At 45.0% G+C, this 18910-nt stretch overlaps 1 protein-coding gene across 1 annotated transcript; it reads left to right on the top strand.

Annotated features, from left to right (window-relative positions):
• On the top strand, nt 1-18278 carry LOC134533363 (keratin-associated protein 16-1-like). Its single transcript, XM_063370883.1, has 3 exons — nt 1-141; nt 15990-17585; nt 18270-18278. Exons 1-3 carry the CDS (start codon nt 1-3, stop codon nt 18276-18278), a joined length of 1746 nt encoding a protein of 581 aa, XP_063226953.1.
• The last annotated feature ends 632 nt before the right edge of the window (nt 18279-18910 follow it).

Genomic DNA, 18910 nt, shown 5'->3' with positions numbered 1-18910 from the left:
ATGATGACGTGCACTGGTCGCTACTGGAGGCCACACTCTGAAGGCGTGAGGCTGCTCGGCCGGATGTGCGAGTGGGTGGCAGACCCCAGGCGACTCCTGGTTGCAGGGAAGCAGCGAGGGGTTGTTATGTTCCATGACTCGGCGAGATCGGCTCACGCTCGCAGAAGGGTTGCGTCGCTGTCCGCCCTGACCGCTCTCTCGTCCACTGGACTGGAAGCCACGGGCTGGTTGTCGCGGGTTGTCGCACGGGTTGTAGCGGGTTTCACGGGTTGTCGCGGGTTGTCGCACAGGTTGTCGCTGGTTGTAGTGGGTTTCACGGGTTGTCACGGGTTGTCACACGGGTTGTCACGGGTTGTCACATGGGTTGTCGCGGGTTGTCGCACAGGTTGTCGCTGGTTGTAGCGGGTTTCACGGGTTGTCGCTGGTTGTAGTGGGTTTCACGGGTTGTCACGGGTTGTCACACGGGTTGTCACGGGTTGTCACACGGGTTGTCACGGGTTGTCGCACGGGTTGACACGGGTTGTCGCAGGGGTTGATGCGGGTTGTCGCGGGTTGTCACGGGTTGTCACGGGTTGTCGCGGGTTGTCGCTGGTTGTCGCGGGTTGTCACGGGTTGTCACGGGTTGTCGCTGGTTGTCGCTGGTTGTCGCTGGTTGTCACGGGTTGTCGCTGGTTGTCGCTGGTTGTCGCGTGTTGTCGCTGGTTGTAGCGTGTTGTCGCTGGTTGTCGCTGGTTGTCGCTGGTTGTCGCGTGTTGTCGCGTGTTGTCGCTGGTTGTCGCGGGACGTGTTGGACCGAGAGGGGCGCGCGAGGAACGCGGAAGAGAATGCGCGCGGCCGACATCTGCCCGGCGCCCAGCAGGCGCGCACCTATCAGCGCGCGGTGATAGCTCATCTGCGCCGCCGCGCATGCGCGCCGTATATCAGTCAGGCCCGAGGTCCGGTTCCTGCGCCGCGGGTGTCTCCCCCCCTCCCCGTTCCTTCCTCTCGGCGGCGCGCGGAGAGATGCGCTCTCTCGCCGGCATGATGGGGACTATTGTTCATCAGTGACCAGGTCCTCTAGCCCGGTCAGGGCCACACTCTCGCCGGCATGATGGGGACTATTGTTCATCAGTGACCAGGTCCTCTAGCCCGGTCAGGGCCACACTCTCGCCGGCATGATGGGGACTATTGTTCATCAGTGACCAGGTCCTCTAGCCCGGTCAGGGCCACACTCTCGCCGGCATGATGGGGACTATTGTTCATCAGTGACCAGGTCCTCTAGCCCGGTCAGGGCCACACTCTCGCCGGCATGATGGGGACTATTGTTCATCAGTGACCAGGTCCTCTAGCCCGGTCAGGGCCACACTCTCGCCGGCATGATGGGGACTATTGTTCATCAGTGACCAGGTCCTCTAGCCCGGTCAGGGCCACACTCTCGCCGGCATGATGGGGACTATTGTTCATCAGTGACCAGGTCCTCTAGCCCGGTCAGGGCCACACTCTCGCCGGCATGATGGGGACTATTGTTCATCAGTGACCAGGTCCTCTAGCCCGGTCAGGGCCACACTCTCGCCGGCATGATGGGGACTATTGTTCATCAGTGACCAGGTCCTCTAGCCCGGTCAGGGCCACACTCTCGCCGGCATGATGGGGACTATTGTTCATCAGTGACCAGGTCCTCTAGCCCGGTCAGGGCCACACTCTCGCCGGCATGATGGGGACTATTGTTCATCAGTGACCAGGTCCTCTAGCCCGGTCAGGGCCACACTCTCGCCGGCATGATGGGGACTATTGTTCATCAGTGACCAGGTCCTCTAGCCCGGTCAGGGCCACACTCTCGCCGGCATGATGGGGACTATTGTTCATCAGTGACCAGGTCCTCTAGCCCGGTCAGGGCCACACTCTCGCCGGCATGATGGGGACTATTGTTCATCAGTGACCAGGTCCTCTAGCCCGGTCAGGGCCACACTCTCGCCGGCATGATGGGGACTATTGTTCATCAGTGACCAGGTCCTCTAGCCCGGTCAGGGCCACACTCTCGCCGGCATGATGGGGACTATTGTTCATCAGTGACCAGGTCCTCTGGCCCGGTCAGGGCCACACTCTCGACAGTTTCCAACTATCACTCACGAACAACACTGGTTACAGAGTGTCCAGGCATCTGAGTTCGCTTACTTTGAACATGAGTCCAATAGAATATTCTTGGTGTATTAACAAATATTTTTACAGTGAAACACTCTAACTTTGTTAATGTGTATGTGTGTTTACCTTTGTTTAGAACGAAACAAAAAAAAAATCTCGCAAGTCAAAATACGTGCGAATTTTCTACGAAGATTCTGTTATTTGAAATTACGATGAACTCTTCGTTCAAAAGTCCGATGTAGTGAAACTCATGTTTTATTACGGTAGTCATAACAGCCGTATAAAACTGCAAACAAACATTTTAATATTAAAATTAGAATAAACTTATGTTTAAAAATACTTGCTTTTATTGTTGAATAAACTAAAAAAAAAATTAAATTTAAGTTTTTTGTCCAACAGCCAAATATAGCCGTTGACAATGTAAATGTTCGACAAAGACTTGTGTGTCTTACGTAGAGCGGTTGTGTCTAGGCGACGGAATCTGTAAGATTGTAGTCAAGTCCTAACTATGCCCGCATGATACTGACTCGTCCCACGGAGTGGTTATGGTTGCATGTACTGTACTAAAATGTATGTCACTTCAGTTCTAATTTGGTTAGCAAAATAAACTGTAGCTGTATGAACGCTAATGCTACAGCTTTGCTTGACAGCTTGAAAGGATCTATCTGGGAATAATCGTCAACATGTCATCATCAAGAGATATGAAATTGTTAAACAAAGAAGTAAATGACTAATAAGCAAGGAATTAGCTTTAAACTTCATTACAACTAAAAAATTATATTGTCCAAATAGGACAGGTGGGTTTCTCACAGTTTGACTTCAACCCCCAGCTTCTTACCCTTGTGGTTTTGACCGAAGCAGCAAAAGGAATGAACTGCCGGTGAGAATACTGTCCGAAAAGTCGTGCATCTTCTAGACTTGGTCCTAACTGACCGACGGCCATGAAACTTCAAACGTTTGCCTTGTGAGTATTCGTAAGCCTAAACCCAACTAAAGAAAGTTATCATTTTCATGTATTCATGAGACGCACGTTACTGCTGTTGATTTGAATAAAAAAGAAGCATCCATAACAGGCTGGTGGTAATCTAGGAGGCAAACTAATGTTACTCGTGAAAAAGAGTAAGCTTATTTATTACCAACCTTTTTTTTTGTCAGCGAGTACAGATTAAAAAAAAAAACATTTCACATGTGAGTAATGGTCGACTCATAAAAAAGGTATAATGTATTAGAGTTAATAGATTACTCTGCCATTGATTCAAACTTTCGTTATGTGGACCCATGTAAAGACAAACAGCAATTAATTATTATAAACTGTATTCAATTTCCTGAAAAGTACTCATGTTTCTAGATTTAAAAAAACTCTGATTGACTTGCATGAATGTTCATAAACATCACGTTAAAATTCCACAAAATTCCAAAATAATAGTGAAGTGTTTGTTAATTTGAAGGGTTAAAAATTTTGACTGTTTTTAATAAAATATTTTACGAAAAAATAAACACAAATCGCATTGGATTGTTATAACAAGCCAAATTATAAAGTATTTACCAAATATGTAATGTGGTATCTTAAGGAAAAATTCCGTCCATAATAATAACCATGCGAAGCGAGGATAGGTTTTACCTAATTGGAAATGTATGTTCGAATGGAAAGTTGGCAAACGTATTGACATGCAGGCGGAGAAAGTAAATTTGTTGCTCATCAGGAAACGTAACTTGGAAGTCGGCCAGAACCACAAGCGAATATATTTATGAATTATGCATGTCATTATTTTTATTCCCGACAGATACAGAGCTCCAAGCTCAAAACAATGAATGTAAACAGCTTTCAACCTTGTATTTAAACCAATTATTTTTAATTTGTAACGTGTCAATGGAATGTGAAATTTGGTAGCTTTTTTTTCATGCATGACTTATGTTTGATGAATCTAAAATCTTCTAAGTGGGATATAACTGATACCTTAAATAGTAATAAATTACTAAAAAAAAATCACGATAAATTTTTAATGAAAATGTATGTTCCAATGGTACGAATACTGTTAGTTAAAGCCTTTTTCAATCTTTTTCATGTCTGACGTCCAAAAAAGCTTCCACTTTAGAAATATGTTATGCGTATAAATGTAATTCTTGACAGTAACCAGTTTCGTGTGGCTTATCAGCTGACTTCACTGAGTAATTGTAAGCCCGCTCTTCTATGGCCAGGGCCGGCAATGCCACAAAACATCATCGAACATTCTCGCTTACTTCTTCAAGCAGTGAAGAATACACGGAACCTTTAGTCCTGGTTTTATTCTCAACCCTTAGGTAAACATGGAACTTAATTGCCTTGAAAATTTAAGGTAGGCTATCTCAAAATTTTACACACCGATCGATAATTTAAAATATAATTTCATTAAATTTTTTTGGTCATAAACCATTGCAGTTTTTTAACTATTTGTCATTTAAAAAACAAGAATGCAAAATAAGAAATAAAAATGAAGACATAAACCCACAGAGAACACGCCTAAATCAGCTGATGCAGAAACATGTGGACCCAAGATGAAACTACGCATGAATTATGGACAACACAAGACCACAGCACGGACAAACACATTCAAACTTTAAATATCAGACAGCACAATAATTCCGTGGCAGGAATTTAGTCATGAAAAATGAACAGCACATGTGTATCTTATTCAACAGGTCCGATGACGGGGCTATATTTATTTTTATTTTCATGTCTTTTCGCTTTTATCGGTGCCGTTTCATTATATAGTTTAACCTTTCTCTCTGCAAATGGAAAGAATCTATATTCGACGTAGCTGCTCGAGCAGTAAATTCGCGTACAGTGTTTTAGTTGAAAACTCGATGTGCGTATATTTACCACGCTTGGTATTATTTTAAAGAATTCTTCGTTGAATTTTGGTGTCCAAGTTTCAAATTATAAGTGTATTTGCAACATGAGAACACGTGAATTTGCTCGTTACCCAGGTTAAATGTTGCACATTACTGGCAAATACTGAAAGACTCTCTTACATTTATTTTTTCGTTAACCTAAAAAGTGTGTAAGGTTAAGGATTTTACATAATTTCAACTTTCGCAAAATTTCATTTTTTTCATACTTTATTTTTCTGGAAGTAAGATTTTTCCCGTCTAGGGGTCCTGACTGCTTGGTTAGGTTAGCTCGAGTGCATAAATATTGCGTAAAATCATTGGTCAAGTATAAAATCATTAAAATAATTCCCTAAAATTAGTTTTCAATGTTTTTATCTGAGCGAGTAAGTTCCCACACGTCTAAGTGATCATAGCTTGATTGAAAGGTTGGTTACATTTTGGTAAACGCCGTCCAAAATACTCTAAACTCCCACCGTGAACGCGACTAACTTCAGGCATGTCCGGGCTCAGTGAATCTCAGCGCTTCCCCCTGTCAGCCGGGTGTAAGGTAGAGTCTGGACCTCACGTCTCCGTGATGGATGGGAAGGTATCAAGTGAGACAGCTCCCAGTAGCGACGTTACAATGGAGTCACTCCCACTACGAGCCTCAAGTACTTTAACTACAAGTAAAAAAATGTATTTGTGAATTCTATTAGTAAAATTCAGGAACAACGGCTGTTTGAAATATGAACTAATTTCGTGTTTAAGTTCGTTACTTTTCATGTGTCTGTATATTTTACAATATTTCTTTAAAAATTACAATGAATTTAACTTCCACAATAGGAACAAACACATTTTATTTTTATGGGTTCTGTTTAAAACGTAAAAGAAGTGTGATAATTTAAGGTTTGATGACAGTTATAGTTGTCAGTAGACGCTAAGCAAAGGTCAGTGTGTTCCTCTTCATGTGCGTGTGATTAGAAAATTTTTTTTTAAATTTTCAGATCATAAGTGAGGGTTTAAAAGTAGAAATCAATGAAGGATAGAATTATGTACAATTTAAAAATACTATATAACCAATTATCTTAAGCCTTTTCTTTCTAGCAATACTGCCGATGTCATAAGGATATTTCTTTAATTCTAGCCGGAAATTTAAAAATAGAACGAAATTCAATATGATTTTTTTTAAATCCTTTTATTTGTTCAATACGGTCATATTTTTATTTATTATATAACTGAGTCATTTTCCAAAATTTTACTGCTGTAATGTACATAATTTTTTATACATATGTTATTTAAGAAGATAAAATAAAATTTGCAAAAAAAAATGCAATCACACTTTTCTATGAAACCATTAACTAAATTAGTTTCAGAAGTGTTCACAATGGTGGTCAGTGAATACACAACTGAAATCGTGTTCTGCTTTCAAGTGGGTCGATTGGAAAGTGATAATCTGGTATTCACCGACATTAGAAAGTTTCTGCATTGTCATGTGAACCCAGCGTGTTTTCAGAACCTCGTTCGCATCGCTGCTGGGTCTGTTCCGTGAAAAGAAATCACGCGCTGGTGAAAAATTACACCAACATCAAATTGGTGAGAAAATTTTATCAGAGCTGCTATAAAATTTCGCCAAGCCCCTGAAAAATGCCACAAGCTTAGCTAATAGCCATTGCAGGCAACATAACATGAAAATTACATAAAACTCTGAGCTCCTCTACTCTAACGTCTGAACATGAACTACTTGAACTCAAACTGTTTTCGATCTTCATTTATTTCCCGTGATCACTCAAGGTGCACTCAAGGTGGTATACGTGTATGACATGACATACTCCTAGGGGCAGGCATTTTTCGCGAGAAAAAAAAAAGAACGCCTATTAGAATGCAATGTGGCATGACCACTCCAGCTGTTTCTTCGCTGTGGTTGGCTGCCGTCTACAAGCCAAGACATTGCCTTATTTTACCGCGCTGAAATACTGTGATTGGTGTGATGACATTAGTCATGTATCTGACAGGAACTGGCTGGACCAATCACGAAACACAGACGTTGCTACAATCATTAAAATCATTTTTTTTAATACGAATACAATTTATATAAATTTTCTTTACAACTTTTTAAAAGTTTATTTTAAAGTTTATTTATAACAGTGAAGTTATGTTCCTGTGTGTATTATTTATTTGGATTTTAAATTTTAACATTTTTATTTAACACATGATTAAAATTAATTAGATCTAACATTCAGCATATAAATTGATTTTCATTATTAATATAAATGTTAATGGCCTTTTTTTTACTTAATTCAATAATAAATTTTATACTTGGATTTATATTAATTTTGAATACTGAGTATTCAACTTAAAAAAATTAATTTGATTGAAATTATACTTTACTAAACGTATTTGTAATGTCACTCCAGTTATTTTTATTATTTTATTTTTGTTAGTTATTTGAGGGTAAAATTAAAGTTAGTAAGTAGGTATCGCTTCAAACACGCGTATCTAGATAAGTACACGCGCCCAAACAATGCTATTGTGCGTGTTATTGTTTTGTGTTACAGCTCTGAGAGATGCCTGAACACTCTTGACTACTGCGGGGGAGGGGGGGAGGGGGTTGCCGGGTGTTGGGTGGTGCTGACGGTGCGCCACCCGGCACCACCAGGCACCACCCGGCACCACCTGTCCGCTCCTCGGCGGAGAAAGTGGCGCTGTTTCGTCAGGCCGAGCGGCGACGCTTCCCGGGCGTCGCGGCTGCTCATTTGCGCTAATTAGTGGCGCAACGTGGGTGGTGGCAGTTGCCAACCCCCTACCAGCCCCCCCCCCCCCAGCTTCCCGCTGCAGCGCCACCACGAGGCTCCACACGTCCACGCAGTAGGACAGCTTACAGTTCACCCTTACTGCCGGAGCAGCATCAGTGGTGGGGACAAAACCTTTTATACGCAACGGGTGGCATTTGAACCTCTAATTAAAAATTAAGGGAGGGTTGTCTGTAAAGATGTTTTACGGACGATAATTTTACGTGATAACGTCATTAGGAAACATTGATAAAAAATGTGCATATTTTTTTTTTTAATTTTAAAATATTATTTACAGTTTCTTTGCAAATTTAATTTAAATAGTTTGTTTAAATATAATCACGAACAATTATTTGAAAAGCCCGCCTTAACCTGTTTGATATTATAGAAGATTTTCTCACACGGGTGGTTGGCCGGTTTTTGCACGCTCGGCTCAGGCGTAACGTGACAATGAGTCATGCTTTTTCGTGCGTGCAGCCCCGGCGTTCATCGATTTATAACACGTTATCACGTCAAAAGGAAAAGATCTCGCGTACATTCAGAAACAAGAAACACTTGCGTTGCTATTGACACTAACACATTATTTAACCTTGTTGGCAAATAACGCAGCAACTGGACTCCAGCAGATACAATGACATTAGAGCCTTCCCCTCCAACCCTCCCATTCAGCCTCCTGCTTGCTTCTACCCCCTCCCCCACCCCCCAGAAGCTCCGCCCACCCACTAGCTGCAGCATTGGCCAGTAGCCCGGCGCGCTACACATTTTTACATTTTTACTAGGGAGGCCCCGTCAATACTTGAAAAAGAAATGAATGCCGAAAAACCCGCGCTGTTTTAATCTTGTTATTAAATTGTATCAATGTTCTTGCTGAGAAATACTAACGTGTATAAACTATAGTTAGAATTGTTTTCATGCTATAGTTTGGTTCCTGAAAAATTTAATATAACATTTGACGGTGCGGTTATTTCAACGGTGAGTAATATTTATGTTAATTGATCATTATTGGTTGTTCAATAACTATTGATATCCTGGCCAGTTATTTTGAAGTGAGAAGTATGTATATAAAATATATAAAAAATTATATATATTTTTAAATCTCTAATTGTCATATATGTATATATAAAATATACATTTTTTTTTAATCTCGGTAACATTTACGAAACGTCGTGTTGGCAAACCTGAACACTACCGCCCGTTCTCATCGACATTTTTAGCTCAATTATTTAAGGGCTTTTCCTGTAATTTCATTCCTACAGTTTTCTTGCATTATACTTTTCATTACAAAAAAAAAGATAATTGTAACAATTAGTGGTAACAAGACTTACGAGTGTTTTTTTTCCTTCACTTTATGACCACTTGCTTGGTATTTCTACAACCAAACAAAATTTCTAAAAGATCTATAGTGACAGTTACACGAGAATTACACTTAAATTATAGTAATGACATGAAAAAGGAAACAACCATCAAGACGTGAAACTCTAGGTTTCCCACTCATTTCGGTATATGTGGATTTATTTCATTTCCATTTGTATCGTTAAAGATTATTTCGGTTATTTCACAATAATATGTTCAAGTAGATAACATTTCCACACATTTTCAGTCTTTTCCTTTGATTACTTCGTTACAATTCATGCATTTAATCATTGAAATTCGTTTCTATTAAAGTACACTTATTTCCTTATAAATGGGTTCTTTTGATGCTTTTGTGGAACCACAGAGGCATGTTTTACCTATTTTCTAATAAAAAAAGAAAAGAACGTCGCGAGTATCTTTGTTGGTGCTGGGGTGGACGTGACTAGGGGAAGGGGAGGGGGTGGTGGCAGCTCCCCCCCCCCCCCCTGCAGCGAGGGGCGGGCGACGCAGCCCCAGGAAAGTGTGTTAAATCGGCGGTCGTGACGCGCCCCGGGTCTCCCGCTCACCGGCCCACAATGCCCCGCGCGGGACAGTCGCGCAAGACCCCTGCCAGTTGGTCACACTGTGTCACGGGGAGTTCCCCTTCGCGTGGCCAGTGGGCGCCTGTGTCGCTGTCACGTGCTCGCTCCACACTCGTCCTTCTGGTCCACCGAGGTCCCCGCCTGGCGGTGTCAGTGTGTGTGAGTGTGCAGCGACGGAGGGAACCCACATCATTCTGCAACCGGCTTTCCTCTTATAATAATAATAATAATATTTTATTTCCCATTTTTTTACACTTTTTTAACAATATTCACTTAATTAACCAGGAAATTTAGCACTCGCGAAAGCAAGCTTGTATGTGAGTGAATCTAGTCACTTCAAATTACATGCGATATTTTGACGATTGTAAACGTATAATATCTGAGAAATAAATATTTAAAATATAACCCAAGAAACTTTACATTAGTTATATAAAAATGAGAGTTAAAAAGAGAAATTAATTAAAATTCAATATTACGTATAAACAAAAAAACGTATAAATTATAACATTGTTACATGAATAAATGAAAATATAATTAAATAAAAATTAGTATTTAAGTAAGTAAGTAAGTATGCTTCTCTTGCAGGAGAGCAAGCACAAGAAGTACCTACTCCCGTCGGGAAGAGAAGTTGCTTGCACGAGTTGCCCCGGAGTGCAACCAGTGCAACCAGGAGTCTTCGCGCGGCAGTCAGCCAAACTGCCTCGTCTAGGAGGGGTCTTAGTCTTCGTCGCGTGGCTTGTCTCTGATTCGACAGTCGCGCCGCTGGTCTACGAACAACACCGTGTGGTTGTCGGCGCTCGTGAACATGCGTGTCGTGACGCACCGTTGGTACCACTGTGGAGAACTTTCGAAATTGAGACAATTTATATGGTCCGTATCGTGGGCGGTAGAGAAAATAACGATTAAAAGAAAATAGCGTGGATAATATGAAAAAAGTACATTTTGCTTTGTGCTTAGGCTCTTTTGAGCCTTTTCGTACGCTTAACTACATTAAAATATTCTCTATCATTGCATTACATATTAAAAAAAAACAATAAAGTATGATCAAAATATACTTGAAGATAAAGTAGGTAAGATGATAGTAACCCAACTTGAATGGGAAGAAAAATAATAACTCACATGTAACTCAAAATGGAAACATATGTATACACCTGCTCAAATATAATTAATGTTTAAAAATAACATTAGCTAAAATCACACTAACACCAGTCACTCACAAACACACGCAGATTCACTCAGGTGAATGATGGAACGGGTGTATCCACGACAACAGAAACACTGGCCTCTGGTTCGGATCAGACAATTGCTGAACTCTGAAACATCGTCGTGTTCCACTTCCAGATCTCAGTGCGAGAGAGCGCGCACATGTCTCACGTGCGAAATATCCCACATGTCGAGATGCACTCCCTAAGGCTTACTTCCGTTTCCTACCGCGAAAACATTTTAATGACATTGTTTGCCAAGGCGAGTACTCTAATGAATTATCTCGTTAAGGTAGCTGTCATAATCGATGCTTCAGGCAATTAAAATTAATGACGGCGGTGCCAGTGAGAACTTAACCAAAACTTGAAATAACAATTCTTTGATGTGTAACATCCCAGCTCCCGGTCTGCGGAATTTCGTAGGAGTAATTTCATGAATGGAACGGAAGTCGCACGGACCGGAAATGTGCAACATCGGTTCTGCCATCTGCGGCGGATGACGCGAACCAAAAAAATGTAAACTTTGTAGTATTAATTGTTTAATGAATTTTAACAAAATGGGAAGTATGTTGATAACATTCCTTGATTTTTTTAATTGGATTCAATTGATACTTTACCAACGGTTTTTTTTATTTCACGCCAGTCATTTTATTATTTTATTTATAATTATTATTTGCATTCAAAATTAAAGTTTGTATTTTCATTACGACTAGTAAGTATGACTTCTAACGCACATACTTAAGTCACGCGCCCATTTTTATTTTAAAATTTATTGTATACTTCACGTAACGAGTCCGTGAACAATTTGTGTTGTTGTTTGAGACATTGCGAAGATATGATACAAAATATTTCGCCAGAAATGGCTTAACAATTGGTGTCGAGAGTAAAAAAAACTTTATAGTTCCAGAATGTCGGAAACGAAATGGAGAATGAGAGTTGCCTTCCCAGCATTATCCTGTTATGATTTCCGTAAAACCCCCGGAAAATCAGAACTAATATATTGGCTTTCGGACGTTTGAATTAAATTTTTTTTCGGGGCTCGTTTACTTGGTAGCTAGGGCGAAAATTGTTGGATTGAATTGGGATGAAGGGGGGGAAAAAGTTGGGTTCCGTGAAATTACGTTTGTAATTCCGGTTTAGTATTTAAGATTTTGCAAGTGCAAGAGGGTCGCTTAGAGGAGTGCTTATTTGTTAGGATCCTTCCAACTCCCCCCGCACACACACAACACACGCGGGATTTACGACATGGTTGGTAGTCCCGGTCTCCAACGAGCCGACCACTGGCGTGTATTGTTTATAATTGGCATTGTTGTTGAGCAATGTGCCCGAGGCAAGGTCGCGTGACCGGGAAAGCGGCGCCGGCGGACACAGCCCGGGCCCAGCGCTGGGAGACCCGGGGCACAATGGCGGCCGTTACCTCACTCGCTCCGTGGGGCGACCTTGCTTCCCAGACACCCGGTGTTCTGTCGCCCGCCTCGTGAGACTGCGCGGCTGTCGGTCCACACCCGTGACACAACTGCACCGCGCGCCGTGCTCTGACAGCCAGGTGAAGATGTTTACAGACACTTTTGACTGTGGCTGAAGGATTGGCACCACTTTTCAGAACTGTCAAAACTGAGACGAGCTACGTGGCACAGTGTCAAATCTGAGTCAAGCTACGTGGAAAAGTCTCATATCTGAGACAAGCTACACGGCACAGTGTGTTTCGCCAACATGTATTGTCTAGGAATAAACTTACCCACAGAACGAAGCATAGAACTACGCTGATTTTTTTTTTGTCTTCCCCGGTGCATATTTCGTTCCAAACAAAGGTAAACACGCGAGACGTGGTTTTTCTCTCGTTGATTTACACGGATCCTGTTTGCTACTCATGCCAGGTTTGTGTACATATTTTAGTATCATTTTCTTGGGAAAAAATTCACTGTTTGTTCAGTTGTTTGGACATGATTCTTAAGAACCGCAATGTTATCATACAAAACATCTGAACTACGTGTTACAAGCGCAACAGCCTGACTCCCGCGGCCACAACCATGGATGTGGTCCGTCTTTCAGAGGTCAGAGCTTGCCAAGCTTTTGATGGTCGACGGAGGCGACGGGCTGTTGTGATCCCGCCTGCAGGCTTTGTGATCCGATTTGGAGTTTTGTATGCGAGCTGACTGAGCAGCGACCCGTCACTGACATACAGTCAGTCTGTCATGTCCCACGCGGCGGGAGAGAAGTCGCCTCGCCGTGCTTCGAGCCCGGGTAGCCTATGATGTACATTCTATATTGCACAGACCCGAATACTCAAGTTGGCAAGCTTTTTTAACAGACGAGAGAGCCAAACGTCCGATTGTGCATCTTCGGTTTTTTTTTATTGTAAATAAATATACAACTCATGATAACTAATGGTCAATTAGGTTAGGTTAGCTACATTATAAATACTTTAAAACATTGTGGACGGTTGATTTGGTTAAGATAGCTACATTAAAGATACGGAAAAAAACATGAACTTCGGGGAACTTCGGGTTTGGCTCTCTCGTCTGTGAAGAGAAGGCTTGCCAACGTGAGTATTCGGGTCTGTGCAATACAGAATGTACATCGTAGGCTTCCCCTCAGACGGAAGACGCGCGGTCCACGGGACGCAGGCACGCAGGCACGAGGTAGCGTCGCACAGTGATAGCGTGTTGCAAGAGCGCGCGCGCAGGCGCGAAGGCGCGAGGTACGCCTGCTGTCCTGGTCCCGGGCGAGCTCCCTAGCGTAGCTGGCGACCATTCACGACCTGTTCCTGGTGCCGCCGCCTTGAGACACTCCAGTTCATTCTGTTCCCCGAGCTGAATTATTTATTCCGAGTGACATACTCATAATTGTTATGCATGCAGTGAGGTAACTAAGTATAGTTTCAGTAAGAAACAAGAAAATTGGTTGTCTGTAAAGTCGGTTTACGGACGATAGTTTAACGTGACAACGTCATAACAAAACATTGATGAAATGATTTCATACTTTTATGAATAAAATTGAATCATTTTTATTGTAGTAATAAAATAATAAATAATTGAAATTATACTAGTACACAGATTTTTGAAATGCAATCATAATTAACCTTTATTGCCGAAATTGTTGTTGTAATAAGCAATGACAACCACATTAACTTTTCACTTCACTTTATAAACAATCGACGAAACAGTTCACGTGTAGATGTAAGTTGTGTGCTGCCGCTGTCTTTCTTCTCCTCGGATGCATAGGCCAATCGAGTGGAAGAGAGATAGATGCGGCGCAAGCGTAAAATGAGCGTAACGGGACACAGCGTAACGGAACAATGTTTTGTAACGGGACACTTTTTCGTGCGTGCAGCCGGCGTTCATCGATTTATTAGACGTTGTCACGTCAAAAAACGTTCACTTGAAACATTATTTTATTTATATGTATAAACTCTGCAAGCTCAAACACTCTCTATCCCCCCCCCCTTCTATGTGGCTCCACCCGGACTCGCGGGCAAGAAACACAACCTTGACTTATAATGTTCGAATTAACTTACACATATTATTAAAGACGCTAGTTAAACCGAACAACATGCACAGATTGTACGTATCTATAAAACTACCATCATGATGATACGTGAAAAGTATAGAGAGTGGCTTTAAACCAGACGGCTGATGGTTTATTGTCGTACTTCCCTAATTACTGGGACGGAGAGGCCTCGACCCCTGGCTGAATAGGAACCAAGCAACTTGCAAGTCGGAACTGTTTGCCGGGAAGCCTAGAGCAGAATCCCCAGGCGCACGAACAGAAACGCCAAGTCACCTCTTGTTTGACCGGGAAATGATATATGATACCTTTTTAATAGTAAGGTTAGGTATAACAATTCAATTGGGTTCATCAGTTTTACAGTTGGTATTAAATTGTTTTAAATATTACCTGTAATTAAATATATAGTAGCGTAATTTTTTATTGTGCTTTAAAAGCGTAGCCGAGACGGTTTTCCACGAGTGATATATCTGATACTGTTTTCGCTTCCCCTACTGTTTACTTGAATCTGTGGTTCTCCAAAGATCCTTAGGAATATATTTTAGCCGAGGCTTAGAAAGATAGGGATTTTTAATGAAAGTACGTTACGGCTGGGCCCAAGAATATTTTACACCCTTTTATTTTAATTTCAGATGAATAAGGTTCATTATTGTTCAGTATTCACGAGCTGTGCCGCTCCCCGCACGAGTCACACAGACCTCACGAGTCGTGGCGACAGGCCGTAAGAAAAGGGGGGGGGGGAGGGTGAGGCCCCGTTGAGTTTCGAAATAATCTTTGATATGTAAGGCCTAAGCTCTCGAAATACGACATTTGGTGGAACGGAAATGTGTAACAACCACGGTGCTGCCATCTGTGGCGGATGGCGCGAACCAAAGTTCACAAAGCCAAAGAGAAACTTTATAGCATAAACTTTTCACTGGACGTGAACAAGATGGGCAGTATTTTCAAAAAAAAAACAAAATTCATTGTCAAAAATCAGGTCCAATGCCGGGGGTTTGTTATCTCCATGTTTTGTTTTTCGTTTTTATCAGAGCCTCCCTCGGCCTGGCGGGACCACACACACGACAGTCCAGCTCAGTCCGAGCAGACAGTCTGGACTTAACTGAAGTCTCCCCTCCCCCCCCCCCCCCCCCCCCCCACCACACACACACACGTACGAACAGTCTCGGGGTTGATGTTGGATGTATCATTTCATCCTTAGAATATTGAAGTTTGCAGTTTCAAAAAATAGCAAAGCAAACAAAGAGTGTAGACAAAGATGTCTGCCACGACACCCAGCTGATGGACTGTTTGTTTGGACTGACGAGACGTGTGCCCACACACTGCAGTTTGGACAGAGGGTTCTCGATCCCACAGTCCCATATGATGGGAAGCCATCAGTTCCGACTGATCTGTCCACCGTCCTTGCACAAACGTGATAGTTCCGACGAGTAACTCCCAACTGATGGTTTGTACTGATCGTGTGTGGAGGGCTTAGTGCCGGTCGTGGGAGGAGGGAGGGGGGAGGGCTTGTAGACAGGAAGCGGCCGCGTGCGACTGTGCGCTAACTGCCCGCGACCACGCTCGTCCTGTCCGGCGGTCTGCAGGTCACACACTCGCTGCCTGGCCGCGGATACCAGCTCCGTCACTCCTGCCTCGCCTCTCCGCGAGCTGAGGTCCGGCAGTTGCGACGCGAGGACACAGTGTGCGGCCCGTCTCACTGCGAGAACACAGTGTGCTGCCCACCTCACTGCGAGAACACAGTGTGTGACCCGCCTCACTGCGAGAACACAGTGTGCGGCCCGCCTCACTGCGAGAACACAGTGTGCGGACCGCCTCGCTGCGAGAACACAGTGTGCGGCCCGCCTCGCCGCGAGGAGACAGTGTGCGGCCCGCCTCTCTGCGAGAACACAGTGTGCGGCCCGCCTCGCTGCGAGAACACAGTGTGCGGCCCGCCTCACTGCGAGAACACAGTGTGCGGCCCGCCTCACTGCGAGAACACAGTGTGCGGCCCGCCTCGCTGCGAGAACACAGTGTGCGGCCCGCCTCGCCGCGAGGAGACAGTGTGCGGCCCGCCTCTCTGCGAGAACACAGTGTGCGGCCCGCCTCACTGCGAGAACACAGTGTGCGGCCCGCCTCACTGCGAGAACACAGTGTGCGGCCCGCCTCGCTGCGAGAACATAGTGTGCGGACCGCCTCGCTGCGAGAACACAGTGTGCGGCCCGCCTCGCCGCGAGGAGACAGTGTGCGGCCCGCCTCTCTGCGAGAACACAGTGTGCGGCCCGCCTCGCTGCGAGAACATAGTGTGCGGCCCGCCTCGCTGCGAGAACACAGTGTGCGGCTTGCCTCGCCGCGAGGAGACAGTGTGCGGCCCGCCTCTCTGCGAGAACACAGTGTGCGGCCCGCCTCACTGCGAGAACACAGTGTGCGGCCCGCCTCGCTGCGAGAACATAGTGTGCGGCCCGCCTCGCTGCGAGACCACAGTGTGCGGCCCGCCTCGCCGCGAGGAGACAGTGTGCGGCCCGCCTCTCTGCGAGAACACAGTGTGCGGCCCGCCTCACTGCGAGAACACAGTGTGCGGCCCGCCTCGCTGCGAGAACATAGTGTGCGGCCCGCCTCGCTGCGAGAACACAGTGTGCAGCCCGCCTCGCCGCGAGGAGACAGTGTGCGGCCCGCCTCTCTGCGAGAACACAGTGTGCGGCCCGCCTCACTGCGAGAACACAGTGTGCGGCCCGCCTCGCTGCGAGAACACAGTGTGCGGCCCGCCTCGCTGCGAGAACACAGTGTGCGGCCCGCCTCGCAGCGAGAACACAGTGTGCGGCCCGCCTCGCAGCGAGAACACAGTGTGCGGCCCGCCTCGCTGCGAGAACACAGTGTGCGGCCCGCCTCGCTGCGAGAACACAGTGTGCGGCCCGCCTCGCAGCGAGAACACAGTGTGCGGCCCGCCTCGCTGCGAGAACATAGTGTGCGGCCCGCCTCGCTGCGAGAACACAGTGTGCAGCCCGCCTCGCCGCGAGGAGACAGTGTGCGGCCCGCCTCTCTGCGAGAACACAGTGTGCGGCCCGCCTCACTGCGAGAACACAGTGTGCGGCCCGCCTCGCTGCGAGAACACAGTGTGCGGCCCGCCTCGCTGCGAGAACACAGTGTGCGGCCCGCCTCGCAGCGAGAACACAGTGTGCGGCCCGCCTCGCTGCGAGAACACAGTGTGCGGTCCGCCTCGCTGCAGTTTGTCCGAGCACTGTCTGCGTCACGGACAGCTTATTTTTCGTGGCCAGGGCGAAATATTTCAACAGTAACAGTGTACCTGATGGGCTTTCACATCCTCATTTTTGATGAATTGCCAAAAAAAAATAAAAAATAAAAAAAATAAAAAACTTTCCATATTTATAATTTCAAAAATAACAAACTTCCATACAAAATCACGTGCCCCGACAGGATCGCCTTGCCGGGAGGGGTGAGGAGGGTAGCTGACCAGTTGCCCGCCGTGGGATGCGACAAGCGCCCAGCTGCCCGGAGATGTGGAGTCCTCCCCCCCCCCTCCCCTAAATAGTTTGTGTGCCGGTGTCAGTGTTTAGCGTGCCCCGCAAACAAGCTCCCGCTTCCTGCTTCGCTCGTCCCCGCGCTGGCCGACAGATGGCACTGGCCTATTACTGCCCCCCCCCCCCCCCCCACACACACAGCGCGGGAGCGTGCGTTCTATTTCATTTCGGAAAGGGGGAGGGGGAATGGTGATTTATTTTTAGGAATAACGTTTTTTGTAGGGTGGTGAATCTCTCACCTACTTCGCCCCTGTCCATACGTCAACCCTTAATCATTAAATAAAAATTTTAAAAATCAGTTTCCTCGGCTGATTCTGATCAGTCAACGGCTGTGTCACGTGTTTGTAGGCACAGTAGATGTTCAGGGACGTAACTAAAAGGAGGGTGACGAGGCTTGTGGGGGGGAAGGGAGCTAAACTGGGAGAGTTATTTGTACTTTAGATTAATTTCAATACCGTAATGTTGGAGGTCAGATGAATTGAATTATTTGTTTTGAAATATTATACAAACATGTATATCGAGTGTGATGCAGACTGTACATTCCTAAGAAATAAAAACAAAAGAAAATCTATCACTTTCACCAGTAGCGGATCCAGAGGGGGGGCTCAAGTCCCCTCCAAAAGAATCTGGGTACACTATTATTTTAGTGTTTGCCTTGATAAAGCCTAGCCTCAGCTGGGTCAAGCCCCTCCCAAACCAAAATCCTGGATCCGCCACTGACTTTCACCAACAGAATGAAATAATTTGAAAGTAAACAGTAGCCATTGCAGTTCAATTAATAACCGCCCTCCAACCCCCCCCCCCCCCCCCCCAAACCCCAACAAAAAATAAATAAAAAAAAATAAAAAAAATAAAAAATGCCGCCAACGGCTCTATTGAAAATCAAATCCTGCGTACGCTCTTGGTGTGAGCCACCGAGCGCATAGAGACTTGCGGCACGCGGTTCACTGCATCGCCGCGAGAGAGCAGCACTGCCGCTGCTCGGGAGC

The sequence above is a fragment of the Bacillus rossius genome, chromosome 6 (assembly GCF_032445375.1).
Source record: "Bacillus rossius redtenbacheri isolate Brsri chromosome 6, Brsri_v3, whole genome shotgun sequence".
Taxonomy (NCBI): domain Eukaryota; kingdom Metazoa; phylum Arthropoda; class Insecta; order Phasmatodea; family Bacillidae; genus Bacillus; species Bacillus rossius.
This window is presented reverse-complemented; position numbering and strand designations above follow the sequence as displayed.